General features: G+C 38.8%; 1 protein-coding gene across 1 annotated transcript in view; it reads left to right on the forward strand.

Moving 5' to 3' along the window:
- The first annotated feature begins 13,330 nt into the window (after positions 1-13,330).
- The window catches only part of CYP2C18 (cytochrome P450 2C18), a 55,307-nt gene continuing 47,251 nt past the window's right edge, over positions 13,331-21,386 (forward strand). Inside the window, exon 1 of the mRNA XM_002756460.7 lies at positions 13,331-13,511. Coding sequence (XP_002756506.4) covers positions 13,344-13,511 — 168 coding nt within the window. The 5' untranslated portion in view covers positions 13,331-13,343. The remainder of the gene's footprint in view (positions 13,512-21,386) is intronic.

Consider the following 21,386-nt stretch of genomic DNA (forward strand, 5'->3'; position numbering starts at 1 on the left):
CTTGGTTGGAGCTAGGAGATCTCTGGATTTCTGCATCTCTCTCGCTGGGTGTTGTGCACCAGAGTTGTGTCTATTTGGCCTTCTTGACTCCCTCTCCACATTTTTTTTTATTGTACTTTAAGTTCTGAGGTACATGTGCAGATCTTGCACGATTGTTGCATGCCATGGTGGTTTGCTGCCTCCATCCCCGTCACCTACATCAGGCATTTCTCCCAATGTAATCCCTCCCCAACCTCCCCACCCTGTCCCTCCCCCAGTCCCACCACCCAACAGGCTCCAGTGTATGATGTTCGTCTCCCTGTGTCCATGTGTTCTCATTGTTCAACACCTGCCCATGAGTGAGAGCATGTGGTGTTTTGTTTTCTGTTCTTGTGTCAGTTTGCTGAGAATGATGATTTCCAGATTCATCCATGTCCCTACAAAGGATATGAACTCATCCTTTTTTATGGCTGCATAGTATTCCATGATGTATATGTGCCACATTTTCTTTGTCCAGTCTGTCATTGATGGGCATTTGGGTTGGTTTCATTTCTTTGCTGTTGTAAACAGTGATGCAATGAACATACATGTACATGTGTCTTTATAGTAGAATGATTTATAATCCTTTGGGTATATACCCAGTAATAGGATTGCTGGATCAAATGGAATTTCTATTTCTATATCCTTGAGGAATCGCCACATTGTCTTCCACAATGGTTGAACTAATTTACACTACCACCAACAGTGTAAAAGTGTTCCTATTTCTCCACATCCTTTCCAGCATCTGTTGTCTCTAGATTTTTTTAATGATCACCATTCTAACTGGAGTGAAATAGTAACTCAATGTGGTTTTGATTTGCATTTCTCTAATGACCAGTGATGATGAGCATTTTTTCATATGTTTGTTGGCCTCATAAATGTCTTCTTTTGAAAAGTATCTGTTTATATCCTTTGCCCACTTTTGAAAGGGTTTGTTTATTTTTTTCTTGTAAATCTGCTTTAGTTCTTTGTAGATTCTGGATATTAGCCCTTTGTCAGGTGGGTAGATTGCAAACTTTTTTTCCTGTTCTGTTGGTTGCCAGTTCACACTAATGATTGTTTTTTTTTCTGTGCAGAAACTCCTAAGTTTAATTAGATCCCATTTATCTAATTTTTGGCATTAAAAAAAAAAAAAAGCCCAGTGAGCAAAGTAAACACACTCATATAAGATAGCATTTTAAGCTAAAAATAAATATATAGATTGTAGAAATACTTACAAAGAAAAACCATAGACTGTTATGTGGGCCAGGCAGTTGCTCATGTCACAGGGGACCCATTTGAGCATAAACTTTCACACAAATACACACACACAAAACTACAGAAAAACCAAGAAACAAAGCCTGTCTAGTGAAGCTACATATGATTCTGGTGACTGTTGGCCTTATTACTAGTAGTCCGAGTGCTTTCATTGGTTTATAATATGTAGCCCCAAGCTCTTCAAATAAGCATTGTTACTCTTTTCTTTTCTTCCTCTCTTCCTCCTCTTCTTCTTTCTTCTCTCCCCTCCTCCTTTTTCTCCTTCTCCTTCTTCTCTTCCTCATCTTCTTTCTCTTCTTCTTGTTCTTCTTCCTCTTCCTCCTCCTTCTTCTCCTTCTCCTCCTCCTCCACCTTCTCCTTTCTTCCTTCCTCCCTCCCTCCATTTCTTCTCCTCCTCCTCCTCCTTCTTCTTCTTCTTCCTTTCTTCTTTTTTTCTTTTCTTCTTTCTTATTCTCCTTCTTCAACAAGATCTTCCTCTGTCACCAACAGTGGAGCACAGTGGCATGATCATAGCTCACTGCAGTCTCAACCTTCCAAGCTCAAGTAATCCTTACACCTCAGCCTCCTGAGTAGCTGCAACCACAGGTGCATGCCACCATGCCCAGATAATAGTGGTCTTTTTAGTAGAGACAGGTTTTCATCATGTTGCCCAAACTGGTTTCTAACTCCTGGGCTCAAGCAATCCACCCACCTTGACCTCCCAAAGTGCTGGGATTACAGGTGTGAGCCATTGCACCTGACCATAGGCCATTGTTTCAACTAGGCAAGGTAAATACAAAGACTCATATTCACGGAAATGTGTAAGCCCTTAGAAGGAATACTGTGATTCCACATCCCAGATGACATCACCTTGGCCCAGGAGTTAAATGTTGAAGATTACATAACCTCAGATGACATCACTCAAGTCCAAGACCTAATCATTGGAGATGACTTCACCCTTTTATTAGGGATGATTTCATCCTAGATACTAAAACCTCTGCCCAGCACCACCCATGAATTGCTTTCTTCAAGGCACAAATTGAACATAGGACATTTATTACTTTTTTTTTCTGTGACATTAGAGATCTTATTGTGTTTCTGAGCTTGTTGACTATTTAGCCTATGATCCTGGTATTCTCCTTGCTGTCTGCCAAAATGTACATTATTATACTCCTATGCCTAAAGGAAAATCTAGTAGAGGTTTGCTATTGACTGAATGTTTGTGTCTCTCCAAAATTCGTATGTTGAAACCTGATCCCCAATGTGATTGAAGGTGGGGCCTCTTGGAGGTGAATGGGATAGTACCCTAATCAAAAAGGCTCCAGAGAGCTCCTTTTGTCCCTCCTGTTATGTGTGAACACAGCAAGAAGCCATCTATGAACCAGAAAATGGCTCCTCACCAGACGCTGGATCTGTCAGCACCTTGCTCTTGGACTTCTCTGCCTCAAGTACTGTGAGAAATAAATTTCCATTGTTTATAACTCATCTGGTCTAAGGCATTTTTGTTATAGTAGCCCAAATGGAATAAGGCAGGATTAATACTATCTGTGCCATTCTAAAATTTAGAGGAGATTATTGTTTTCCCCAGGGAGCACCTGCTTCATCCCCTGCCTTCTCCCATTAACACCTCTCCAGCTTTCACCATGGCCTTCTGCCCTGCATCTCTAACAATAATCCCCTCTTCCCCTTAGTTACACACAACAACCACATGACTTTTACATATACTTTACTAACTTATTAGTTCATACTCTCCAACAATGTAACTGCTGGACCTGCCACCTTGACTTGAGAAATACACTGAGATATTACTGTCAAACTCATATTTTCACTTTAAAACTCCACAATGATATTGTTAGAAACCCCCCAAAATTTTGGACCCATTTTATTGACTAATGCCATATAAGTGGGAACTTAGGACTACTTATTCCTCTAGTTGTGTTCCTTTTTTTCTACTGTCATAACACAGTACTTTCCGTGCTGCTGAGGGCAATGTATGCCCTACTCTTTAAAAGTCCCCGCTATTATCACCTTAAAGTTCCCTTGATATAATGTCAAACCATTAGAGGACAAATCATACTAATTATGCTTTTTATTTTCTATGTTTAATGAAGTTTTAACATCTGGGTCTTCACTGACTAGGGGGATATTTTTTTCTCCCTCTTGGGGTTAGCTAATTCCTACAGACAGCAAATGACTTTCCTGTGAGCATGCTATGCAGACCAAGCAGTCCTGCGTGTATACTCTCACCCATCCTCTCTGTCTTGCTCCTACACTCTAAGACTCAATATTCCTCTGTCCTAATCATCCAAGGGCCGCTAGGGTCAGTGCCTACACCCCACAGCCTGCTGAGATAATTCAAACTAGCCAATTCTAAACTTACTCAGCTTAGCTACTCCGTCTTACCCATTCCTTCCCACAGAAACTGCAACAAAGGCTTTTGCTCCTGCTTCTACTATGCCCCTCTTTTGCCTCCTGACCAACATGGGTGCTTCTCACATGACCTGTATCATGTGAGGAATCTTGTGTGTAGGGAAGGGTGAGTAAAAACCTCTTCTTTCATGACAGAGGTTTCTGTGTCTGTGTGTCTTACGGTAACTGATTAAAACAAATCTCAGGCACATTTTAGTGCAAATAGTTTTTAAGAACAAATGAGTCCATGCCTTTGTGAAGAGGGAAAATTTTACTTCTTCCTTTCCAATATTCTAATCTGTTTTCTCTTTTCTTTGCCACATTGCACTTACTAAGTCCTCTACCTAATGTAGAGTAGAATTGATGAGAGCTCACTTTGTTCTTAAAACTATTAGGAAAACTTTCCATGTTTCACCATTAAAGATAAAGCTAGCTCAGACTCTATAGATAAACTTTATTATATAGAGGAAATCCTGTTCTATTTTAACTTTACTGAGAGTTTCTTCCTCCCCATAATGAAATGATGATGAATTTTTTCAAACGATTTTCTTGAGTCTCTTGGGGTGAATTTATGCTTGGTCTCCTTTAGTTAACAAAGGTGGACTTCAAATATGGATTTTAAGAAGTTAACATGCCTGTCTGTTGATAAATACCATTGGTTATGTTGTCTTGTTCTTGTCATATATAGCTGGATCAATATATGTACCTTTTGTTAACACTCCCTATAAACACACTCTTGAGACATACTGGTATTTTATGTAATGCCTTTGCCATGTATGGTGTCAAGGAGAGATTGATGTTCTACAACAAATCAGGAAGTGTTCTTTCTTCCTCTACTTTTTGAGAGAGTTGTTGTAAGCCTGGTGTTTTTACTTCCTTCAATTTGATAGAATTTGTGAGGAATTGCATATAATCTTGTAGTTCACTTTGTGTGGTCAATTTTGATTATAAAATCAAACCCATTCAAAAGTGGGCAAAGGATATGAACAGTCACTTTACAAAAGAAGACATACATGAGGCCAACAAACATATGAAAAAATGCTCATCATCACTGGTCATTAGAGAAATGCAAATCAAAACTACCTTAAGATACCATCTCGGCCGGGCGCGGTGGCTCAAGCCTGTAATCCCAGCACTTTGGGATGCCGAGGCGGGTGGATCACGAGGTGAAGAGATGGAGACCATCCTAGTCAACATGGTGAAACCCCGTCTCTACTAAAAATACAAAAAATTAGCTGGGCATAGTGGCGCGTGCCTGTAATCCCAGCTACTCAGGAGGCTGAGGCAGGAGAACTGCCTGAACCCAGGAAGCAGAGGTTGCGGTGAGCCGAGAACGCGCCATTGCACTCCAACCTGAGTAACAAGAGTGAAACTCCATCTCAAAAAAAAAAAAAAAAAAAGATACCATCTCACACCAGTTAGAATGGCGATCATTAAAAAATCTGGAGGCAATAGATGCTGGAAAGGATGTGGAGAAATAGGAACACTTTTACACTGCTGGTGGGAGTGTAAATTAGTTCAACTATTATGGAAGACAGTGCAGCGATTTCTCAAGGACCTAGAAATAGAAATTCCATTTGACCCAGCAATCCCATTACTGGGTATGTATCCAAAGGATTATAAATCGTTCTACTATAAGGACATATGCACACTAATGTTCATTGCAGCACTGTTTACAATAGCAAAGACCTGGTACCAACCCAAATGTCCATCAATGATAGACTGGACAGGGAAAATGTGGCACGTATACACTGTGGAATATTATGCAGCCATCAAAAACGATGAGTTCATATCCTTTGTAGGGTCATGGATTAACCTGGAGACCATCATTCTCAGCAAACTGACACAAGAACAGAAAATGAAATACCACATGTTCTTACTCATAGGTGGGTGTTGAACAATGAGAACACATGGACACAGGGAGGGCCGCACTACACACTGGGGTCTATTGGGGGGAATAGGGGAGGGACAGTGGGGGGGTGGGGAGCTGGGGAGAGAGAGCATGGGGAGAAATGCCAGATATAGGTGAAGGGGAGGAAGGCAGCAAATTACACTGCCATGTGTGTACCTGTGCAACTATCTTGCATGTTCTTCACATGTACCCCAAACTCTAAAATGCAATAAAAAAAAAAAGAAAAAAAGAAAAAAAGAATAAAATCAATTTCTTTAACAAACATTGCTTTCAGATTTCCTACTTTATTGTGTGTCATTTGTGTGAAGTTTAATACTTAATGCATCTTGGGACCTGTCCTCAATTGAAAAACTATACACTTAGAGATCTCACTCCTTGTAGTTTCTGCTTCTTAGGTAATATCCTCTAGGGTCTGCTTGATATGAGTGGGTTTTGAATGCATTCTGTGAATTATTTTCTGATGAATAAATTGTTTGGATTTAATAATTGTTATGAGAAAGTGAGGCTGGACTAGTGACTGTACCATTATTAGAAAGTGAACCTCTCCCACTGCATCAATGAACAGAAATAAGAGGGCCCCTTTTGCCTACAGCACCCTTTTGCTCAACAGCACCAAAGAGTCTGCCCTAAAATGAGTCGTTGGGAATTAGGCTGGGCAGTTCTGCTGGTTTTACTTAATTCCAAAGACTGTTTATATTGGAAGCTTCCCAGGACCTCTGATAGGCATTGATATGATTTGGATATTTGTCCCACCCAAATATCATGTTGAAATGTAATCCTTGGGGGATATTGGGGATAGGGCCTGGTGGGAGGTGTTTGGGTCATGGGAGCAGATCCCTTATGGCTTTGGGCTTGGTATTGTCTTTGTAATAGTGAGTGAGATTGTGTGAGGTCTGGTTGTTTTATAATGTGTGGCAAGCCCCTGCAACCACCATTCTCTCTTCTGTTCTCATTTTCACCCTGTGAGATGCCAGGCCCCTCCTTTTGCCCTCTGCCATGATTGAAAGCTTCCTGAGGCTTCCCCAGAAGCCAAGCAGATGCTGGGTGCCATGCTTCCTGGACAGCCTGCAGAACTGTGAGCCAATTAAACCTCTTTTCTCTTTTGTTTATAAATTACCCAGTCTTATGTATTTCTTTTCTTTTTTTTTTTTTGAGACAGGGTCTTACGTCGTCACCCAGGCTGGAGGGCAGTGGTGTGATCTTGGCTCACTGCAACCTCTGCTGCCAGAGTCTAAGTGATTCTTGCGCCTCAGACTCCCGAGGAGCTGGGATTACAGGCACATACTACCATGCCTGGCTAATTTTTTGTATTATTGGTAGATAGGAGGTTTTGCCATGTTGCCCAGGCTTGTCTTGGACTCAAGTGATCCACCCACTGTGGCCTTCCAAAGTGCTGAGATTATAGACATTAGCCACCTCACGTGGCCTCAGGTATTTCTTTATAGCAATGCAAGCACTGCCTACTACAGGCAGTTTCTAATGTTGGATCCACATGCAGATAGGAAGCCTGAGACTCTGTGGTGGTCAGTGTGCAGTTTCTACAATCTCATTACAAACCTTGATCTGGCTGACACCAAGTATTTATGACACAGCTCCCCTGAAGACTCTGACAGCTGCTTTGCTGAAAATGTTTGTGGCTCTAGACCAGGCTCAGAATCAGCACAGCCTCATCTGTCATTTGTAGTGTAAGACGAGTCTGAACGTCAGACCCAAGACTTGTTGCCTAAATTCCTGAGACCTCAGCTGTGCTTTCTTCTCCCACACCTTCCCACATGCTAACCCTGGGGATATGTTTCTGTTTCAGCCCCCTGTGGCTGCTGAGCAGAGCTACCTCTGTACTTTGTCCTCAAGCAGCAAAGTCTCACACCCAAGCTTTTGGGGAAGATGGCAATGATGACATTAGGAGGTGAAGCCCAAAGACAGCATTTTGGCAAGGAGACGATATTAACAATATTGGGATAGGATAATTTTTCTTATGAAGCATTTGAGGGCCCCAGTGGCCATCAGGTCTCCTGGTGAGTTGGAACAGAGGCAGGGAATCACAAATTAGAGGCAAGCAATCCTCCCTCTTCAGTGAAAATCTCCAGTAGGTGCCTATAATCCTAGCTACTCGGGAGGCTGAGGCAGGAGGATTGCTTGAATCCAGGAGGCAGAGGTTGCAGTGAGCCAAGATCTCACCACTGCATTCCAGCATTGGTGACAGAGTGAGACTCTGTCTCAAAAAAAGAAAAGGAAAGAAAAGAAAAGGATGAGCCTGGAATATCTTGCTATCCCAGAAAGTAAGGAATCGCTTAAGGATTGAGGGGGACATGACAAAAGGACACAGAATCCAGTCATTAAAAGATAATTTGAGCACCAAAGTAAGTAACATTATAATAGATTATAACCCATTAAACACAACCAAATTCATTATTCCATAATGAAATAAATAAATATATGAATACATTAAAAACTTGATGAGGAATATATAGTTATGTGGTATCAAAGAATCTACCCACAAAGTATTTCTTAATTACAAATGCAGGAAGAATGACATTATGGTGGAAGAGACAATGAGACACCATAATCAAAGTCAACATTACCCATAATGGGACAGATTGAAGTTATTTGTCACCAGATATGATGCAATGAGAAGTCAAAGCATCTTCTGTGATATTCCTGACAAACTGAATAACCAGAATCTGATTATGAAGAAACATCAGATAATCCCAAATTGAGAAAAATTTTAAAAACTCCCAAGCTATGCTTTTCAAAAGTGAGAAGGTCAAGGAGGTTGAGTAAAGACTGAGGAACTGTGTCAGGCTGTGGTTCACTAAAGAGACATGACAACTAGTTGCAAAATGTGACTCAGGATTCTAAACAGATTCTGAAATGAATATAATGAATATTATTGGGACTTATTGAGGAAACACTAATGGAAATGAGAATTAGGTGGCCCCAATGCATCAATACTAATATCCTGAATTTGAAAGTTATATTTTGGTTATATAATTGAATTGCCTGGCTTATGAAAGGTATGTATATACTAAAATATTTCAGGTTTGGAGCTTCAGTTCAGAAATTATTCTCAAATGTTCAAAATAGAGAAAATTTTCTGTTTGTACCTCCAACTTTTTGTTACATTTATAGTTAAAATTATATAGATAAATATATAATATATATGCATTTGTATATGTGTGATACACATATACATAGATAAATGATATATATAAAACCAGCAATAGACTCGTATCTAAGGTATGCAAGCCCTTCACAAAAGATTTGATATCGCCAAAGCACATTTGAAAAAGCACTTGGCATCATGAAGCTTCACTGAAATGCAAATTAATACTACAATAAGATGTTATTAAGCACACATCAAAATGGTTAAAATGAAAAAGGACAACATAGTGTTGGCAAGAAAGAGAAGCAGCTGGCACTCCCAGTACAATTTAAATTTATTAAACCATTTGGACAATTCTTTGGCAGTCATTAATAAAACTGAACACATGTACATCCAGCAATTATAGTTATAGCAACAGAAATTGTTATATTGGGATAACAGTGTATTAGAGTAATAACAGCACTATTTACAATAGCCACAAACTATAATCAACTCAAAAGTCCATAACAATACAATAAAAAGATACATTTTGGAATTGTTATAAAATAAAACACTCTAATGTAATCCTGACTTACCTACTGCTATTTGTGACAACATGAATGAATCTCGCAAACACAATATTAAGTGAAAATATTAGAGACGACTGAAAAATACACGCTGTGATTCCATTTACATTAATTCACAAAACAGGCAAAACTAACCTATGGCATAATACTGGAGATATCTAGTTGGGGAGGAAGGTAGAAGGAGACATAAGGGGCTTCTGGAGTCCTGGCAAAATTATTTTTCTTGACCTGTGTTGATTACACAGATGTGTTCAGTTCATGATAATTTATTGAGCTATATACATTTAGGATGTTTCCAATGTTCTCGTTGTACATTACACTTCAGTGAAAAGGTTTATTTAAAAAGAAGCAGTTTTTCTTCACAATTTTACCCAAACTGAGTTCGGCAATACTCTGTCACTGTGGAGGGCTTCACCTGGATGCCCTCCTGATCATCCATTTGGGCAATGATACTACACTAGGAAATCTCTCCAATGTGAGTATCACTGAACTTGGAATTAAAACCTGGATTCTAAAAAAAAAAGGTTATGTACTGATGCACTGGTGACACTTTACCTCAATCATTCACCAACTCCTCATTTCTGATAATAAAGTTGGAATTAGACTAGTGGATCTCTGAGATCTCTTCTGTCTCTAATTATCTATGTTTCTTTCATTCTTTGAAAGGACCAGGCAGAAGTCTCAGGAGAAAGAAGGAACAGAGACCCATTTTTCTAGAAATAAAATGATTGTTTTAAGGAGAGCCTTTGAGATCATTTTGTCTAAAATAAGGTAGTGCACTTCTTTTAGAGTTCAGAGCTATGTAAGTCAAGCAGTAAAATAACTTTCTCTTTATCTCAGATAAATTATTCACTAAAACCTTGACTGACTCAGATTCTAAAGGTTACAAAACCAATACCACACCCTAATTGTAATCAACCTGTGTTGCAACTGTTGACTTGGTTAATGTGTATTTGAAAGTCACTGATTATTGTAATGAAATATTGCCTCATAGTACATGGTAAGTAAATGTTGGTGACTCTGGTTGAACTAAATTTCTTGCTTGGAGGGAAGGAGAAAGGGTTCCAGCCTTGACCCTTTCATCTTCAGTCTCTGTGTCCTTGAACAAAATACTTAGTCTCCAAGGCCCAGCTTCCTTATCTCTAATGTGGGAATAATTTTACCATAGGCAAAGGTAATTGAGAGAATCAAAAGGGTTATAACGCATATGAAAATTCTCTGTAAATTGTCAGAATCCCTGTAAACATGTTTGATAAAACATTGTCGATACAGGGTCTTGACAAAACTTAATTTTTTCTTATGCAGTTAGAAATAACTGCACTAGTCCAGTATTATTTACAATAACCAAGATCTGGAAATGACCTAATTGTTCATCGACAAATAAATGGATGAAGAAATTGTGGTGTATATTTATATACACAATGGAATATTTTTTAAACTTAAAAAGGAGATACTGCTGTTTGCAACAACATGGAGTGAAGCTGGAGGATATTATGCTAAGTGATATAAGCCAGATACAGAGGAAAAAAGACTGTATGATTTCACTTATATGAAGAATCTTTAAAAAGTCAAATACATAGAAACAGATGGTAGAATGGTAGTTACCAAAAGTGTGAGGGGGAGGAAATGGAAAAAAGTACATCAAAGGGCACAAATTTGTGGTTAGATAGGATGAATAAGTCTAAAGATATAATATATCGCCAGAAGACTATAGATAATATGCCATACCGAAAATTTGCTAAAAGAGTAGATTTTTAGGTGCTTATTGCCACAAAAAAGAAGGTAATTATAGAATTGATGAATATGTAAATTTTTTAACTGTAGTAAGCATTCCACTGCATATAAGTCTACTAAGCAAAAAATGTTGAATGCCTTTAATATATGCAATAGAAACAAAGCAAACAAGTAACTACTAGTCATTTAGAATACCACGATGATATCTTTACAGAATATGCCTTTGTAAAAGCATGGCATTAGTGATCTAGAAATGTCCGTATCATTTCAGTGATATATAGAGGCTCCTGACCACTAAATCATCTCCTGGTCAGGTCTGCACAGTCGTGTTTGTTCTGTGCTGTGGGTCTATTTAATAATTTCCCTATCTCCCATTCACCACTGAAGCACATGCCTGTTGTTCTTCCTATAATTCCCCGTTTTTGCTGTGCAATATTTCATTCCATTATTTCTGACACAGGCAGACAGAAAAAGCAGCAGGAACAGCTGTGTCTGGTGATTACTGGGAGGTGGAGAAGCCATAGTGTCTGAGATCTTACCCACTAAATTCTCTGAGATTAGCTCTTTTCTCAGTTAATACTGAGTAGGTTTCACCTCTGCAGTTACAGAGAGAGGAGAAACCCTAGCTTTTATTTCTTCTTTTGAGAATGTACAGATCTGTTATTTTGTGAACAGTGTAGTGTACATTCAGAGTGATGAATGTTTTTAGGATTTTTTTTATTTTGCTAATACTGTTCTCAAGGCAGCTCTGGTTTAAGTGATAATGCACCACAGTGGGCATCAGATCTCAGTTCAAATCCCAGCCTGCCATTTATCAGCTGTGGGACACTGGACAGGTCATCTGTTCTCCTAGAATTTCCCTTTCCCCATTTGAAAAATATGAAGTAATATTCTTAGCCATCCAGTGTTTTTCAGGGGGGGTTAATGGAAAAAGGTGTGTATGTTTACTTAGCTAGTTAATTGATAACCTGTTTAGCCATTTAAGATAAATGAGTTAGTTAACTGCTTTATGTTTAGGCAGCTGTAATGTTAATATTATACTAAAATATTTCAAAAGGATATCATTTTCAAGGAGAATGTTCTAGTGTTTGAAAAGCATTATAGTGTTGCAGTCTTGCTGATCCTTAGCTCAGCTAGGTCTGAGTTGTTGTCTCATGAAGGAAGAATTAGGCACATAGACACTGGAGAGTGAGTGAAATAGAATTTATTAAGTGACGGGAAAACTCTCAGCAATGAGAGGGGTCCTGAAAGCAGGTTGTGGGTTGCCACTTTGCAGTTGAATACCAGGGCTTTTATAGAAAAGCTGATGTGGCTGAGATCTTTATTTACTTAAGGCATTAATTCCTGGTGTTTCTACCCGCTCTTTCCATTGCACATGTGGGCCCTTAGTCTAAGCCACTCCATACTGATTTATTTCTCTTACTGTCATGTGTTAAACAACGGAATTTTTCACTGCCAGCATGTTTAGGGAAGCTCCCTGTGCAAGTTCCCTTATATGCACAAAACATTGAGTGTAAGTACTTGAGGATTGTGTAGACTGGATAATGACCTGGATGGGTTGGAGGTTCTCTGGGACTGGAACTGTCTGCCTAAAGCAAGCTGGCTAACTCCTCTCAATAAGATAAACATTATTTTATGTATAAGGAATATAATGCACAGATTGCCTTTAAAGTCATATTTCCAACTTGTCCAATCTAAGAATTCAAAGTTTTGAATAATTTTTTGATAAAATAATTTATTTCATTGGTTCTCAATTTTGGCTGCACAGTGGAACCACCTGGGGTGTTAAAAAAAAAACTGGGCCCTGCCTGGCGTGATGTCTCGTGCCTGTAATCCCAGCGCTTTGGGAGGCGAGGTGGGCGGATCACCTGAGGTCAGGAGTTTTGAGACCAGCCTGACCAACATGGGGAAATCCCATCTCTACTCAAAAATAAACAAACAAACAAAACACACACACAAAAATTAGCCAAGTGTGATGGATCATGCCTTTAATTCCAGCTATACCAAAGGCCGAGGCAGGAGAATCGCTTGAACTCAGGAGGTGGACGTTGCAGTGAGCTGAGATCACACCATTGCACTCGAGCCTGAGCAACAAGAGGGAAACTCCATCTAAAAAAAAAAGAAAAAAAAAAAGAAAAGAAAAAGGGTTCTGCTTCAGACTAGTTAAACCAGAATCTCCAGGGTGGGGCATTGGAAATGAGAACAAGAGAAAAGAAAAACTTTTTCAGTGAGGCAGCGTCCATTCAGAAGAGAGATTAAAATGCTTCTTCCTGACTGGTGACAGTCAGAGTCAGAATCACAGGTGGATTAGCAGGGAGTGTTATAAAAACCTTAGAGTGAAAGCCTGCAGTTGTCTTCCTAAGAGATGGATCCAGCTGTGGTTCTGGTGTTCTGTCTCTCCTGTTTGCTTCTCCTTTCACTCTGGAGTCAGAGCTCTGGAAGAGGGAGGCTGCCGTCTGGCCCCACTCCTCTCCCGATTATTGGAAATATCCTGCAGTTAGATGTTAAGGACATTGGCAAATCCTTAACCAATGTGAGTATGTTTTATGTTCCTCTAGTAATGTACAAGGTATATTTAACCTCACGATTCTTAAAGTTTTAATTTCTTTTTTTTTGTGATTTATTTTTATTTCATTTTAGGTTTTGGTGTACATGTGAAGAACATGCAAGATTGTTGCATTGGTACACACATGGCAGTGTAATTTGCTGCCTTCCTCCCCTTCACCTATATCTGACATTTCTCCCCATGCTGTCTCTCCCCTACTCCTTACCCACCACTGTCCCTCCCCTATTTCCCCCCAACAGACCCCAGTGTGTGATGCTCCCCTCTCTGTGTCCATGTGTTCTCATTGTTCAATACCACCTATAAGTGAGAACATGAGGTGTTTGATTTTCTGTTCTTGTGTCATTTTGCTGAGAATGATGGTCTCCAGGTTCATCCATGTCTCTACAAAGGATATGAACTCATCACTTTTGATGGCTGCATAATGTTCCATGGTGTATATGTGCCACATTTTCCCTGTCCAGTCTATCATCGATGGGCATTTGGGTTGGTTCCAGATCTTTGCTCTTGTAAACTGTGCTGCAGTGAACATTCATGTCCATGTGTCCTTATAGTAGAATGATTTATAATCCTTTGGATATATACCCAGTAATGGAATTGCTGAGTCAAATGGAATTTCTATTTCTAGGTCCTTGAGGAATCACCACACTGTCTTCCATAATGGTTGAACTAATTTACATTCCCACCAACAGTGTAAAAGTGTTCCTATTTCTCCACATCCTGTCCAGCATCCGTTGTCTCCGGATTTTTTAATGATCGCCATTCTAACTGGCATGAGATGGTATCTTGATGTAGTTTTGACTTGCATTTCTCTAATGACCAGTGATGATGAGCATTTTTTCATATGTTTTTTGGCCTCATGTATTTCTTATTTTGTAAAGTGTCTGTTCATATCCTTTGACGACTTTTGAATGGGCTTGTTTTTTTCTTGTAAATCTGTTTTAGTTCTTTGTAAATTCTGGATATCAGCCCTTCGTCAGATAGGTAGACTGCAAAAATTTTTTCCCATTCTGTTGGTTGCTGATTCACTCTAATGACTGTTTCTTTTGCCATGCAGAAGCTGTGGAGTTTGATTAGGTCCCATTTGTCTATTTTGGCTTTTGTTGCCAATGCTTTTGGTGTTTTGGTCATGAAGTCCTTGCCTAAGCCTATGTCCTGAACAGTTTTGCCTGGATTTTCTTCTAGGGTTTTTATGGTGTTAGGTTTTATGTTTAAGTCTCTAATCCATCTGGAGTTAATTTTAGTGTAAGGTGTCAGGAAGGGGTCCAGTTTCTGCCTTCTGTAAATGACTAGCCAGTTTTCCCAACACCATTTATTAAACAGGGAATCCTTTCCCCATTGCTTGTTTTTGTGAGGTTTGTCAAAGATCAGATGGTTGTAGATGTGTGGTGTTGCCTCTGAGGCCTCTGTTCTGTTCCATTGGTTTATATCTCTGTTTTGGTACCAGTACCATGCTGTTTTGATTACTGTAGGCTTGTAGTATACTTTGAAGTCCAGTAGTGGACTCCTGCTTTCTTCTTTTTATTAGAATTAACTTGGCTATGTGGGTGCTTTTTTTGTTCCATATGAAGTTTAAGGTGTTTTTTTCCAGTTCTTTGAAGAAGGTCATTGGTAGCTTGATGGAGATAGCATTGAATCTATAAATTACTTTGGGTAGTATGGCCATTTTCATGATATTAATTCTTCCTAACCATGAACATGGAATGTTTCTCCACCATTTGTGTCCTCCCTTATTTGGTTGAGCAGTTGTTTGTAGTTCTCCTTGAAGAGGTCCTTTACGTTCCTTGTTAGTTGTATTCCTAGGTATTTTATTCTCTTTGTAGCAATACTGAGTGGCAGTTCGTTCTTGTTTTGGCTCTGTTTAAGTTGGTTATTGGTGTATAGGAATGCTTGTGATTTTTGCACATTGATTTTATATCCTGAGACTTTGCTGAAGTTGCTTATCAGTTTCAGGAGATTTTGGGCTGAGATGATTGGGTCTTCTAGATATACAATCATGTCATCTGAAAATAGAGACAATTTGACTTCCTCCTTTCCTAATTGAGTACTCTTTATTTGTTTTTACTGCCTGATTGCTCTGGCTAGAACTTCCAATACTATATTGAATAGGAGTGGTGAGAGAGGGCATCCTTGTCTAGTGCCAAATTTCAAAGGGAATGCTTCCAGTTTTTGCCCATTCAGTATGATATTGGCTGTGGGTTTGTCATAAATAGCTTTTATTATTTTGAGATACATTCCATTGATACCTAGTTTATTGAGAGTTTTTAGCATAAAGGGCTGTTGAACTTTGTCGAAGGCCTTCTCTGTGTCTATTGAGATAATCGTGGTTTTGTCTTTGGTTTTCTTTATGTGATGGTTTACATTTATAGACTTGTGTATGTTGAACCAACCATACATCGCTGGGATGAAGCCTACTTGATCTTGATGGATAAGTTTTTGATGTGCTGTTGCAATCAGTTTGCCAGTATTTTATTGAAGATTTTTGCATCTATGTTCATCATGGATATTGGCCTGAAGTTTTCTTTTCTTGCTGAGTCTCTGCTGGGTTTTGGTATCAGGATGATGTTGGTCTCATGAAATAATTTGGGAAGGATTCCCTCTTTTTGGATTGTTTGGAATAGTTTCAGAAGGCATGGTACCAGCTCCTCTTTGTGTATCTGGTAGAATTCGGCTGTGAACCCATCTGGACCTGGGCTTTTTTTGTGTGGTAGGCTCTTAATTGCTGCCTCGACTTCAGACCTTGTTATTGGTCTATTCAGGGTTTCGACTTCTTCCGGGTTTAGGCTTGGGAGGATGCAAGTTTCTAGGAATTTATCCATTTCTTCTAGGTTTACTAGTTTATGTGCATAGAATTGTTTGTAATAATCTCTGATGATGGTTTAAATTTCGGTGGAATCTGTTGTGATATCCCCTTTATTGTTTTTTATTGCATCTATTTGGTTATTCTCTCTTTTCTTTTTTCGTAATCTGGCTAGTGGTCTGTCTATTTTGTTGATCTTTTCAACAAACCAGCTCCTGGATTTATTGATTTTTTGAAGGATTTTTCATGTCTCTATCTCCTTCAACTCTGCTATGATCTTAGTTATTTCTTGTCTTCTGCTAGGTTTTGAGTTTTTTTGATCTTGCTCCTCCAGCTCTTTCAATTTCGATGATAGGGTGTCAATTTTAGATCTCTCCTTGCTTCTCATGTGGGTATTTATTGCTATATATTTTCCTCTAAAGACTGCTTTAAATGTGTCCCAGAGATTCTGGTATGTTGTGTCTTCATTCTCATTCGTTTCATATAACATATTCCTATCTGCCTTCATTTCATTGTTTATCCAGTGAACATTCAAGAGCAAGTTGTTCAGTTTCCAAGAAGCTGTGCAGTTCTGAGTTAGTTTCTGAATTCTAAGTTCTAACTTGATTGCACGTGGTCTGAGAGACCGTTATGATTTCCATGCTTTTGTATTTGCTGAGGAGTGATTTACTTCCAATTATGTGGTCAGTTTTAGAGTAGGTTCAATGTGGTGCTAAGAAGCATGTATATTCTGTGGATTTGTGGTGGAGAATTCTGTAAATGTCTATTAGGTTTTCTTGGTACAGGTCTGAGTTCAAGTCGTGGATATCCTTGTTAATTTTCTGTCTCATTGATCTGTCTAATATTCACAGTAGGGTGTTAAAGTCTCCCACTATTATTGTGTGGGAGTCTAAGTCTCTTTGTAAGTCATTAAGAACTTGCCTTATGTATCTGGGTGCTCTGGTATTGGGTGTGTATATATTTAGGATTGTTAGCTCTTCTTGTTATATCAATCCTTTTACCATTATGTAATGTCCTTCTTTGTCTCTTTTGATCTTTGTTGCTTTAAAGTCTATTTTATCAGAGATGAGAATTGCAACTCCTGCTTTTTTTTCCTCTGTTTGCTTGGTAAATGTTCCTCCATCCCTTTATTTTGAGCTGTTGTGTATCGTTCCATGTGAGGTGGATACAGCACACCAAAGGGTTTTGGCTTTTTATCCAATTTGCCAGTCTGTGTCTTTTGATCACTGAATTTAGCTCATTTACATTTAGGGTTAATATTGTTATGTGTGAATTTGATTCTGCCATTTTGATGCTACCTGGCTGTTTTGCCCATGGTTTGATACAGTTTTTTCATTGTGTTGATGCTCATTACCATTTGGTATGTTTTTGGAGTGGCTGGTACTGGTTGTTCATTTCTATGTTCAGTGCCTCTTTCAGGAACCCTTGTAAAGCAGGACTGGTGGTGATGAAATCTGAGTACTTGCTTATTTGTAAAGGATTTTATTTTTCCTTCACTTATGAAGCTTAGTTTAGCAGGATATGAAAATCTGGGTTGAAAGTTCTTTTCTTTAAGAATGTTGAATATTGACCCCCACTCTCTCCTGGCTTGTAGGGTTTCTGCTGAGAGATCTGCTGTGAGTCTAATGGGCTTCCCTTTGTGGGTAACCTGACCTTTCTCTCTGGCTGCCCTTAGCATTCTCTCCTCCATTTCAACCCTGGTGAATCTGATGATTATGTGCCTTGGGGTTGCTCTTCTTGAGGAATATCTTTATGGTGTTCTCTGTATTTTCTGGACTTGAATATTGGCCTGCCTTGCTAGATTGGGGAAGTTTTCCTGGGTAATGTCCTGAAGAGTATTTTCCAGCTTGGATTCATTGTCTCTGTCATATTCAGGTACACCTGTCAAACATAGATAAGGTCTTTTCACGTAGTCCCATATTTCTTGGAGACTTTGTTCATTCCTTTTTACACTTTTTTCTCTAATCTTGCCTTCTCATTTTATTTCATTGAGTTGATCTTTGACCTCTGATATCCTTTCTTCTGCTTGGTCAGTTCGGCTGTTGTAACTTATGTATGCCTTGCAAATTTCTCATGTTGTGTTTTTCAGCTCCCTCAGTTCACTTATATTCCTCTCTATGTTGTCTATTCTCATTAGCATTTCATCAAATCTTTTTTCAAGGTTCTTAGTTTCTTTGCCTTGGGTTAGAACATGTTCTTTTCGCTCACAGAAGTTTCTTATTACTGACCTTCTGAAGCCTGATTCTGTCAATTCATCACACTCATTCTCCATCCAGCTTTGTTCCCTTGCTGGTGAGTAATTGCGATCCCTTGTGGGAGGAGAGGCATTCTGGATTCATCCTTGTAGGAGGAGAGGCATTCTGGATTCATCCTTGTAGGAGGAGAGGCATTCTGGATTCATCTTTGTAGTTCTTGACGTTTAGATTGGGTCTCTGAGTGGACATTCAGTTTGCTGATGATGAAGTTATTTCTTTCTGTTTCTTAGTTTTCCTTCTAGCAGTGTGGCCCCTCTGCTATAGGACTATTGAGGTCCACTCCAGGCCCTGCTTGCCTGGGGATCACCTGCAGTGGCCTCTGCCCTTTCACTGGGATCTGCAATCCTGAGCTGCTCCTAATCGGCCATCTTGGATCCTTGTTTAATTTTTGAGTAATAAATGATAATTGCATATATTAATGGGGTACAATATTGCATTTTTGGTACATGTATACCTTGTGAATTGATCATATCAGGGTAATTAGCATATGCATCATCTCAAATATTTGTGATTTCTTTGTAGTGAGAACATTTAAAATACTCTCTTTTTTAGCTGTTTTGAAATGTAGAATACATTCATATTAATTATACTCATCTTGCTGTCCAGTAGAACACCTGAGCTTATTCCTCCTATCTAACTGTAACTCCGTACCTGTTGACCAATGTCACCCTTTATTTGGCCCACCTCCACCTGCCAGCCTCTGGTAATCACCATTCTAATCTCTACTTATGTTTTTTGAGTTGGAGTCTCACTCTGTTGCTCAGGCTGGAGTGCAGCGGTGCAATCTTGGCTCACTGCAACCTCTGCCTCCTGAGTAGCTGGGACTAAAGATGTGTGCCACCACGCCCAGCTAATTTTTGTATTTTTAGTAGAGATGGGGTTTCACCATATTTGCCAGGCTGGTATCAAACTCCTCACCTTATGATCCAACTGCCTTGGCCTCCCAAAGTGCTGGGATTACACGCATATGCCACAGTGCCCAGCCTCTAATCTCTACTTATATGGGTTCAACTTTTTATGATTCTACATCAAAGTGTGATCATATGTAATATTTGTCTCTCTGTGCCTGGCTTATTTAACTAACATGATGTCCTCTAGATTCATCCATGCTGTCATAAATATTAAAAACTGTCATGAATAAGAGTATTCCTTCCTTTTTAAAAGACTGAATAGTGTTTCATTATACATATATGCCACATTAAAAATAATCCATTACTTTGTTGGTGAACACGAGTTGTTTCTATAACTTGGCTACTGTCAATAGCACTGCAATAAACAGGGAAGTACAGATATCTCTTCTACATACTGACTTCAATTCCTTTGGGTATATACTGGTAGTGAGATTGCTGGATCATCTGATAGTTCTATTTTTAGGTTTTTGAGGAATCTCCATAATGTTTTCTCAAATGACTATGCTAATTTACACACCCAAAGTTCATTTTTTTCCACATCTTTGTCAACACTTGTTATGTTTTTATCTTTTTTATAATAATAGCCAATCTAAGAGTTGTGATGTGATATCTCATTGTGGTTTAAATTTGCATTTCTCTGATAATTAAATTTGTTGGGTATTTAAAAATATATCTGTTGGCCATTTGAATGTCTTCTTTTGAAAACTGTCTACTCAAATCCTTTGCCCATTTTATTTATTTATTTATATTTATTTATTATTTATTTTTGGAGACAGTGTTTTGCTCTGTTACCTAGGCTGGAGTGTAGTGATGGGATCATGGTTCACTGCAGTCTTTAGCTCCTGGGCTCAAGCAATCCTCCCACCTTAATCCCCCAAGTAGCTGGGACTACAGGTACATGTCACTATGCCTGGATAATTCTTAAATATTTGTAGAGATGTGGTCTCCTTATGTTGCCCAGGCTTGTCTTGAACTTTTGGGCTCAAGCAGTCCACCTACCTTAGTCTCCCAAAGTGCTGGGATTATAGGAATGAGCCATTGCACTCAACCCCTTTGCTCGTTTTAAATAGAATTGTTTATTTTCTTGTTATTAAGTCATTTGAGTTTCTATATATTTTGGATGTTAGCCTCTTAGCTTATGTCTGATTTGCAAATATTTTCTCCTAATCTGTGGATTGTCTCTTGACTCTATGACTTATTTCTTTTGCTGTACAGAAGCTTTTTGGGTTGTCAGAATCTCATTTGTCTAGTTTTGCCTTTGCTGCCTGTGCTTTTAGGATTATATCCAAGAAATCATTGCCTAGACCAATGTCAAAGAGTTTTACTCTATAATTTCTTATAGTAATTTTTAGTTGAAGGTCTTATGATTAAGGCTTTAATTCATTTTGAGTTAATTCTTGTATAAGGTGTGAGATTAGGGTTCTCTTTCATTCTTTTGCATATGAACATCCATTTTCCCAACACTTTTTGCTGAAGAGTGCTTTCCCCATTGTATGTTCTTGGCACCTTTGTAAAAAAGCAATTGACTATAGATGTGTGGGCTTATTTTAGGGTTCTCTATTCTTTTCCTTTAGTCAATGTGTCTGTTTTTATGCTAATGCTATGCTGTTTGGCTTACTATAGCTTTGTAACATATTTTGCAATTCAATAGTGTGATGCCTCTAGCTTTATTATCATTATTTTTTGGTTAAGACTGCTTTGGCTATTTGGGGTCTTTTGTGGTTCCATACAAATTTTAAAATTGTTTTTTTCTGTTTCTGTGAAGAATGAGATGAAAATTTTGATAGGGATTGCATTGAAGCTGTATATAGCTTTGGGTAGTATGGACATTTTACTGCTCTTAGTTTTTCCAATCCATTAACATGGGATATCTTTGCAT

The sequence above is a fragment of the Callithrix jacchus genome, chromosome 12, assembly GCF_049354715.1.
Source record: "Callithrix jacchus isolate 240 chromosome 12, calJac240_pri, whole genome shotgun sequence".
NCBI classification, from domain to species: Eukaryota; Metazoa; Chordata; class Mammalia; order Primates; family Cebidae; genus Callithrix; species Callithrix jacchus.